General features: G+C 35.1%; 2 protein-coding genes across 2 annotated transcripts in view; both read right to left on the bottom strand.

The window, feature by feature from the left end:
* Nucleotides 1-743: 743 nt before the first annotated feature.
* On the bottom strand, nt 744-3,728 carry CBG23676 (the record flags this gene model as incomplete). Its single annotated transcript, XM_045240940.1, has 6 exons — nt 744-1,187; nt 1,750-2,011; nt 2,044-2,225; nt 2,549-2,891; nt 2,951-3,460; nt 3,526-3,728. The coding sequence occupies 6 exons, from the start codon at nt 3,726-3,728 to the stop codon at nt 744-746; spliced, it is 1,944 nt and encodes a 647-aa protein (XP_045091136.1).
* A 3,032-nt stretch (nt 3,729-6,760) lies between these two features.
* CBG26653 overlaps nt 6,761-10,031 on the bottom strand; it is a gene marked incomplete at both ends in the record, with an annotated part of 6,001 nt that continues 2,730 nt past the window's right edge. The window contains 2 exons of the mRNA XM_045240939.1: nt 6,761-6,950; nt 8,797-9,322. Coding sequence (XP_045100635.1) covers nt 6,761-6,950; nt 8,797-9,322 — 716 coding nt within the window. The remainder of the gene's footprint in view (nt 6,951-8,796; nt 9,323-10,031) is intronic.

Here is a 10,031-nt window from a genome sequence, read left to right as displayed (position 1 = left end):
CCTGAATTTCTGAATTTCTGAATTTCTGAATTTCTAAATTTCTGAATTTCTGAATTTCTGAATTTCTGAATTTCTGAATTTCTGAATTTCAGAATTTCTGAATTTCTGAATTTCTGAATTTCTGAACGTCTGAATTTCTGAATTTCTGAATTTCTGAATTTCTGAATTTCTGAATTTCTGAATTTCTAAATTTCTGAATTTCTGAATTTCTGAATTTCTGAATTTCTGAATTTCTGAATTTCTGAATTTCTGAATTTCTGAATTTCTGAATTTCTGAATTTCTGAATTTCTGAATTTCTGAATTTCTGAATTTCTGAATTTCTGAATTTCTGAATTTCTGAATTTCTGAACGTCTGAATTTCTAAATTTCTGAACGTCTGAATTTCTGAATTTCTGAATTTCTGAATTTCTGAATTTCTGAATTTCTGAACGTCTGAATTTCTAAATTTCTGAACGTCTGAATTTCTGAATTTAAAGGCGCATGGTCCCTCCCCAAGAATAAGAAAATTAGGACCACTTGAAAAAAATATGAAATTTTCATTTTTTGTGAAAATTTTAAATTCCCGCTTTTTTGAATTTTTGTATTTTTGAATTTCTGAAAAACTCACAAAGAAGAAACTATAGAGATAGGATGAGAATTGAGTTGATGGGGTCCATATAGCCGCCAGATGAACAATGAGGGTCTGAAGTTTCTAGAACGTTTTGATTATATAAATTCATCACAAAAATTCTAGACTTACCATTCAAAGAACCTTCTCGAAAACCAAAATCATAATATTCCTATTCGTGAAGTTCACAGCCTGATGTCCCATATCCTTCGATTGCTCATCGTCGACCAGATACCAATGATCCAAATTTCGAAACCACGACACAAAATGTCCCACCGCTCCCAGCATCACTCTCTCCGCGAATCCTCTGATCCTCCATTGATGCCCAAACATCGCCACCTCGCTCTCCGAATTGATATCCGAAATTGTTCCCGAAATCATCAAAAAATGGTATTGGGCTTGTTGAGCTTCCACTCTGGTGATTTTCTGTACCACACTTCCGCATTTCGAGCATTCTCCTGATACCATCGGTGAGTAGGCAACTCTCAGGGAGTTATTAAACGATCCATTTTGGATTGTTAGGAAGGTGTAGTCCCTTGTGCTCCACACCACTCCATCGGTAGATCGGAGCTCGATGTTCTGGCAGTGGAAGCATTTTTTCTCTTTCCATTGAAGGAATTGGAGAGAGGAAACTCGGTTTTCGTGGTGGCGGAGGTTTTGGAAATCGTGGTTTTGAAAAAAAAATCTTTTATGAGCTATTAGAAACCATTTTTCGAGCTATTAGAATCATTTGACCTATTATTTGAGATATTAGAACATACTGACCTATTTTTTTGAGCTGTTTGATTCTACTGGCCTATCAATTGAGCTATTGAAATCTGCAGATCCTGTTTTCCAGCTATTAGAATCCACTGACCTATTTCTGGAGCTATTGAAACTTGCTGACCTCTCTTTCGAGCTATTAGAATACACTGACCCATTTTTAAAGATAGTAGAATCTACTGACCTACTTCTGGAGGTATTAGAATCTATTGACCTATTTTTTGAACTATTAGAATCTGCTGACTTGTTCTTTGAGATATTAAAACTTTCTGACCCATTTTTCGAGATATTAGAACTGTTTGACTCGTTTTCTGAGCTATTAGAATCTACTGACCTATTATTAGAGGTGTTAGAAATTGAAAAAAAAATCCCCTCCCACCTTCATGAGCCCCTGGAAAACAAATCGAATATCATGATGTCCCGTGTGATACTCATGATCCAAAGTGGCTCTCCAATCCCTTGCAGAATTGGTCGTCCTGTCGAAGATCCCACTGACCATTCGCAAGAAGGGGTCGTCGGACCACCTGCTCAGAGCCTTCCGAACCTCCTTACATGAGTATAGGAGTGGCAGGTGGAGTTCATGAAGCACTGGGAGCTTTTGAACCCAATTTCGGTGCCTTTGTTTTCCATCAGAAGAAGACCTGCTTCTCTCTCTTCGTTGAGCCGCGGGAGCTCGAGATCTGCGATGGGGCGCAGATGAGTCTTGATGATTTGAAGAACGTCTTCAAGACCCTCTGGAGGTTGGTGATTGAAGAGAAAGTGGAGAAGCCCCGCCCCTGTCAGTTTCATTTTTTGAAAATCAACTGATTGCTCTGGGGAGAGGAATTGGTCTGCCCAGGATTGGACTTGATCGCGCTGAAAACAAAAACTTGGAATCTTAGAATCTTAGAATCTTAAAATCTTAGAATCTTAGAATCTTAGAATCTTAGAATCTTAAAATCTTAGAATCTTAGAATCTTAGAATCTTAAAATCTTAGAATCTTAAAATCTTAGAATCTTAAAATCTTAGAATCTTAAAATCTTAGAATCTTAGAATCTTAGAATCTTAGAATCTTAAAATCTTAGAATCTTAAAATCTTAGAATCTTAGAATCTTAAAATCTTAGAATCTTAGAATCTTAGAATATTTTTATTGAAATTTTGAATTTTGAAATTTTGGATTTTGGAAAAAAAACTCACACTCCAATTCCCGACGTCCGTTCTCCCTCCCAAGCGAACCAACTCTGGCTGGTTCTTCACGTCTTCTGAAGCTTCTTGAGCGACGTCAACTTCCATCTCCTCGACTTCTGGCTCCTGGATCTTTGGATCTTCGCTGTCCTTTTTTTCTTCTCCTCCTTGACGAACGCCTACATCTTTTTGCTCACTTCTAATGTTGCTCACGTCTTCATCATCTGTTTCTTCATACACATCTGATCCATCAGAGTCGCTAGCTCGAGATCCGTCCATGACCTCAGGCTCTTCCTTGATCGCTTCTACAGACAGGTTTTTTGTTGGAGATACGAAGTCATCGACGTCTTCATTTCTGAATTTTTTTGATTTTTAGAATTTTTGATTTTTCGAAATCCCTGATTTTCACAGTACCTGCCAACCCATGCTGGAAATTCTCCAATTCTTCTCTCATCTCGTACATCCTCGTCATCATCATCTTCTTCATATTCGTCGGATCCTTCTGCAACTTCTGGCTGCTCCCTAACTGCTTTTGCTGGCTCTGAGCATCTTGAAGTTTCGATATCATCGACGTCTTCATTGAATCCTCGGCGAACATCTCCAACTTCTAGATCGTCGTCCTCTTCATATTCATCCATCCAATCAGCTTCGCCAGCTGGAGATCCCTCGGCTTCAACTCTTTCCGCGAATTCTGGATCATAACTTCTAGAAATTTGAAAGTCAGTGACGTCCTCCTTGGATCCTCGGCGTTGTACGTCTCCAATTCTTTGCTCATCTTGCACATCATCGTCATCATCATCAGTTTCTTCATAATCATCTGCTCCTTTAGCTCCGCTAGCTACAGGTCTGTCCACGACTTCTAGATCGACGTCTTCTTCATTATCATCTTCCTCTGGATCTTCTGTCATGGCATCCACAATATCTCTAGCATTCTCTTCTCTTTTTTTATCACCCGCCTAATTGTGGCCGGCGAGCATGTCAAATTTAACGTCATCTTGATTTTTCGAAGACTTTCTCCTTTTAGCCTCAGAATCTCTTCTTTTTGATTTTCGGTTAGGACGCCTTCAGCCTTCTTTCTTCTAACTTCCCTATTTTTCAAATAGGCGGTTACTGTAGTTTTGCTCCTTTCGGATTGCTCAGCAATTTCATTTAGGCTCCTTCCTGCTTCTTTGAGCGCGTCGATTCTATTCATCTCTTCTAGAGACAGCTTTCCTTTGGAGGTTTTCTGAAAAATATATTTTTGAAAATGTTTAGAATCATGAAAGTTTCAGAATTTCGGAAATTTTCGATCTATAGAAACTAAAAGAATCTAAGAAATCTAGAAAATCTAGAATTTCTTGAATTCTAGGAAACATTGAAAACCTTAGAATCTCAGAATTAGAGAACTTAGAAATTTAGGAAATCCAATTTAGAAAACTCGGAAACACGGAAATTGGAATTTGTGATTTCTGAAATTCTGAATTTCTGAATTTCTGAATTTCTGAATTTCTGAATTTCTGATTTTTTTTAATTTCTGGAATTTCTGAATTTCTAAGTTTCCGAATTTCAGGAATTTCTGAATTTCTGAATTTCTGAATTTCTGAATTTCTGAAATTCTGAATTTTTGAATTTCTGAATTTCTGAATTTCTGAATTTCTGAATTTCTGAATTTCTGAATTTCTGAATTTCTGAATTTCTGAATTTCTGAATTTCTGAAATTCTGAATTTTTGAATTTCTGAATTTCTGAAATTCTGAATTTCTGAATTTCTGAATTTCTGAATTGAAGAATTAAAATTCAGAGCAGAATTTCAGAAAAATTTGGAATTTCGAAGTTTACAATTAGGGATTTCAAGTTTTGGAATTTCGGAATTTCAGAAATTTCAGAATTTCAGAATTTTATATTTTGGAAATTTAGATCTTGGAATTTAGGGGCTTTGGAATTTTAGTTTTTTTGGACTTTTGAATTTTTATAAAATTTGGAATTTAGAAAATTGAAATCTCGGGATTTTGGAGTTTGTTATTTTGAAATTTAGAAATATCGAAATTTGGATTTTTTGACTTCTAGAATTTTAGGATTTTCAAAATGTCAGATTTTTTTTTGAATTTTGAAATTTGGAAATTCTTAATATCCGAATTTCTGAACTTTAGAATTTTGGAATATTGGGAATTTTGGAATATTGGAATTCCGGATTTCCGGAATTCAGAAGTTTGGAAATTCTAAGAAAATTCAGAGCTTTGGAATTTAGGAATTTAAAAATTCAGGTATTTCAGAATTTTAGAATTTAGAATTTGGAATTTTAGAATTTCGTAACTTTTGAAATCTGGAATCGAAGAATCAGGAATTTTGAAATTCGGAATCTTCAGAATTTTTAGATTTTCCAGAGTTCTGGAACTATCAAAACTGTCAGAATTTTGGAATTTCCGAATTTTGGAATTCAGTAATTTCGAAATTTCCGAATTCAGAATTTAAAACTTAGAAATAAAGGAAGTTTGGAATTTCGGGATTTTGAAAAATTGGAAATTTTGAAATTTAGAACATTCGAATTTTGGAGAGTCATAGAATTTTCAAGATTTTCAGAATTTCGAAATGTTGGGATATTGGAATTTCGAGTTTTTGAACTTTTGAATTTTTGAATTTAGGAATATCAAAATTTGGAATTTCCAAATTTTTGAGAGTCTTAGAATTTTCAGAATTACGGAATTTGGGAAATTTGAAACTTGGTGTTTGCATTTTAGGAATTTGGATTTTTGGAATTTCGGAATTTCAAAATTCAGAATATGGAATCTAGGAGTTTTCGAAACTTTCATAATTCAGAACTTTAGAATTTTGGGATTTCAGAATTTCAGAATTTCGGAAATTTGTATGATTAGAATTTAGAATTTGGAATTGCTAAATTTCAGAATTAGAAATTTCGAAAATTTGGAATAAATACTCACCGGTTCCATGTTGACCTGAAGGTGGACACCGAAGGGTTTCAGTAGTTTTATGAAAATCTGAAAAAAAATATATTTAAAAATTCAACCAATAGATGAAAAAAGAACAAAAGGGAGGAGATTTAAATAGATGAAGATTAATAATTTTTCAAAAATGGAAAATTTTAATTTCCAAAACCTGAAAACCTTTTTAAAATCTCATTTTTCTAAAAATAGATTAGAGATTTAGAGACGCAGACAGTGGGAGAGATTCGCAAGCATAGGAACGAGGTACTGGTAAGCACTTTTTATGATATGCGTATGGGACTCCTCTCTGTACATACAGGAGAAAAGAGGGAAGAGAGCAGAAAGGAAATTATGGGGACTGTTCCGAAAAATCCCACTAAACTGGGCGCAATGCGTCATTTCGGAGTGTCGTAATCATTACTAATAACATTCACCAGATTCTGCATGTGCGTATGTATGTAGCGCACCTTATCACCCATTCAAAGTTTACCGATCAAACCGAAACCTGGACAGATAGATCAGAATTGTGTCTTAGTTGATGCCCGAACTTTTGGTTTTTCGAAATTTTGATTTTGGAGTCTTCTGGAGGCGTTCCTTGGTTTCACCTCAGTAAAGGGTGGTGGGCAGAAAGGGCGACAGTGGAGGGCGACCAGAAGCCAGGAGGTTTAGCCCCGAAGGGGCCCTAAACCGACTGGTAATTGTTTAATCATAAATTTTAAGCATATTCCATCTCTCAAATTGCTGCGTCTCTCACTATCCCCCTCTCTCTTACTCTTTTCTCTCAACAAGTCTAGAACCAAAAATCTTCCTGTCCCTTTTTCTCCACTTTCCAATTTTCCCAGCTAGACCTTATGGGGTATCTAAATGTTGGCCATTTTATGATCTTTAAAATACTATAATTTTCATCTAAAAAATTCGGAATTCCAGCGAGTGATGCTCCTGAGAACATTTCACAACATCCTCCCCCCTTCTGTACCACTATCCGCCTGTCGTTACTCATTGGAAGAAACGAGAGTGTGTGTTTAGGAGAGACGCAGAGAAATATTCGTTTTGCTGACATTATGATATATAAAGAACCATTTTCCTCGTTCTCTCTCTCTCTCTCTCTCTCTCTCTCTCTCTCACATACACTATTTCTGTATTCCTCTGATCCTCAAGAAGATTAAATTTCATTCATTTTCTGTAATTGTGAAAATATTTGAAATACCAAAAAAATGAGTCTAAAATAAAAATTTCAAGAAAATAGATTTCAAAGAATACAGATTTCAAAAAATAGACAAAAAAAATAGATAGAATCACAAAAATTAAATTAGTACAATATCTTGAATAGATCCCAGTGGAAAACTGCCCAACACGATTTGCCATTTCTGCTGATGCTCACTTTGTTTGGTAATCTCTTGCTCGTAGAATGGCGATTTTTCCATGTAGCAGAGCAGTTCGTTTTGCGCTGTCGCACTGACTGGGATGATCATGGCGTAGGGGATTTGGTAGTTTCTGGAAAAGCAAAGTTTTCAAATTCAGAAGTTCAGAAGTTCGAAAATTAGGAAATCCAAAAACTTCAGAAGTTCAAAAATTCAAAAGTTCAGAAATTCCTAAAATTCCTGAAATTCCTGAAATTCAGGAAATGAAGTTCAGAAATTCAGAAATTAAGAAAATCAGAAACTCAGAAATTCAGAAATTCAGAAATTTAGAAGTTCAAAAATTCAAAAGTTCAGAAATTCCTAAAATTCCTGAAATTCAGAAATTCAGAAATTCAGAAATTCAGAAATTCAGAAATTCAGAAAGTCAGAAATTCAGAGATTCAGAAATTCAGAAATTCAGAAATTCAGAAATTCAGAAATTCAGAAATTCAGAAATTCGGAAATTCGGAAATTCAGAAATTCAGAAATTCGGAAATTCGGAAATTCAGAAATTCAGAAATTCAGAAATTCAGAAATTCAGAAATTCAGAAATTCAGAAATTCAGAGATTCAGAAATTCAGAAATTCAGAAATTCAGAAATTCAGAAATTCAGAAATTCAGAAATTCAGAAATTCAGAAATTCAGAAATTCAGAAATTCAGAAATTCAGAAATTCAGAAATTCAGAAATTCAGAAATTCAGAAATTCAGAAATTCAGAAATTCAGAAATTCAGAAATTCAGAAAGTCAGAAATTCAGAGATTCAGAAAGTCAGAAATTCAGAGATTCAGAAATTCAGAAATTCAGAAATTCAGAAATTCAGAAATTCAGAAATTCAGAAATTCAGAAATTCAGAAATTCAGAAATTCAGAAATTCAGAAATTCAGAAATTCAGAAATTCAGAAATTCAGAAATCTTGAAATGGAGTAATTCTGAAGTTCAGAAGTTCAAAATTTCCAGAAACTACAGAAGTTTTAGAATTTCCAGAAATTCCAGAACTTCAGAAGATCACAAATTTAGAAGCTCGGGAGTTCAGAAGTTCAAAAGTTCCGAATTTAGAAAATTTTCAAAGTTCAAAGGTTCCGAAAAATCCTGAAGTTTCGGATCTTTCTAAATCTTTCTGAATTCATCTAGATCCTGCTGGATCCTTCTGGATCCTTCTGAATCCTTCTGGGTCCTTCTGGATCCTTCTGAATTCATCTAGATCCTACTGGATTCTTCTGGATCCTTCTGAATCCTTCTAGAACCTTCTAGAGCCTTCCGGATTCCTCTGATCCTTCTGGATCCTTTTGGAGACTTCTAAAGCATAATATAAACGCTTCTGGATTCTTCTGGATCCTTCTAATCCTTCTAGATCCTTCTGGATCTTTCTAGAGCTTTCTAGAGTCTTGTGAGGTCTTTCTAGATCCTTCTAGATTTTTCTGGAGCTGTTTAGGCTAACTTATATCTCGAAAATTGGAGAAGTCCCATAAACTACCCGCCCCCCCACATCAACAAACACATAAAACTGGGGAGTTTATTGGATTTTTTTCTTCAAATTTTTGAAAATTTCCTCATGACTCACTTCAAATTCTCTATTTTTTGAATTCAATTACATATCCTTACTCACCTTGTCGCTAGCTTCAAAATGAGTATAAACACGACTAGGCTCCGCCCACTTTGAAATTTTCGGTTTAAAGGCGCATGGTCCCTCGAGAAAAATGAAATTCAAGAAAAGTAGTACACGATTACACTCATTTTGAAGCGATCGACAAAATACAACCAGCTAACTTGTTAGGTTTTGGTGAAAAATGAGAAAATTAGGACCCCTCAAAAAATTGTTCCATTTCAGAATATTTGAATTTTTGGATTTTCGAATTTCGAATTTTGATTTTTTTTGAAAGTTCGAATCTCCAATTTTCAGGTTTTCTCAAAATCCATTTTCCCAAACAAAACCACTCACCCTGCCAGCACAAGTGTCCCCTTGGCTGCTCCATAGTCACTACACACCAAATTCATCAAATGCGAAATTCGTGTCGAATTCATCCCAAATCTCGATCCAATTTTGCGCGGGCAACATATCCAATCTCTGACAATTTCCAAAAATTCGTCCTCATGCAGCTCGAGCTCCGAAATATGAAAGTTCGAGTGGTGGAAATGCCGAAAAATCTCCCTCCAGTCCTGTTTTGGAATCTTGGGGAACTTTTTGGGATTCGGAAGACATAAATCCAAAAATTGAGCTTCCCAAGCCAAATCTTTTCTTTTCAAAAATGGATCGTCGGGTCCTTCAATTTCCACAATCAGCGTTTGAATCGGAAAACTGTTCAAATCGATAATTTTCTCGATCTTTTTGTAAACTTCATTCACATTGTGTCCAGTCAGAATCATCACATTGATACAGAACTTTACACCAACTGGAAGTCTTATGATCCCTTCATCCATATCCACCATTAGTAGGCTGATATAGTGAACTTTTCCAGGTGGACCACCTGAAATTTTTAATTTTTGGATCTTTGAATTTTTCTAGGGACCCTCATTTTCTTACCTTTGACCGAATCTCACAAAAAACAAGTTTGTTGTTTGTATTTTGTCAAGAGCTTCAAAATGAGTATAATCATGACCTACTTTTCTTGAATTTGATTCACCTGGAGGGACCATGCGCCTTTAAACCTAAAATCTCAAAGTGGGCGGAGCCTAGTTGTGTTTACACTCATTTTGAAGTTCGCAACAAGCTGAATAAGAATGTGCAATTGAATTTCAAAAATAAGCAATTTGAAGTGAGTTATGAGAAAAATTTTGAAAATTTGAAAAAAATAATCATCAAGTTTTTGGTAAAGCCAGAAGCTCGAAAAAAATTCTGAAAATCAGAGGTTTAGAAAATACAGGAATTCAAATTTCGAAAACTGAGAAATTCGTAAAATCTTTGAAATTCCCAAATTTCTCAAAATATACGAAAACTTTTCGCTTTCCAAAAACGAATGATTTTTTTTTCAAATTTTCGAACATTCCATCATAACTCACTTCAAATTGCTTATTTTTGAAATTCAATTGCACATTCTTATTCAGCTTGTTGCGAACTTCAAAATGAGTGTAAACACGACTAGGCTCCGCCCACTTTGAGATTTTCGGTTTAAAGGCGCATGGTCCCTCCAGGTGAATCAAGTAAAGAAAAGTAGGTCACGATTACACTCATTTTGA

Source organism: Caenorhabditis briggsae (assembly GCF_000004555.2).
Source record: "Caenorhabditis briggsae AF16 supercontig from assembly CB4, cb25.NA_023, whole genome shotgun sequence".
In the NCBI taxonomy this organism is placed as follows: Eukaryota; Metazoa; Nematoda; class Chromadorea; order Rhabditida; family Rhabditidae; genus Caenorhabditis; species Caenorhabditis briggsae.
This window is presented reverse-complemented; position numbering and strand designations above follow the sequence as displayed.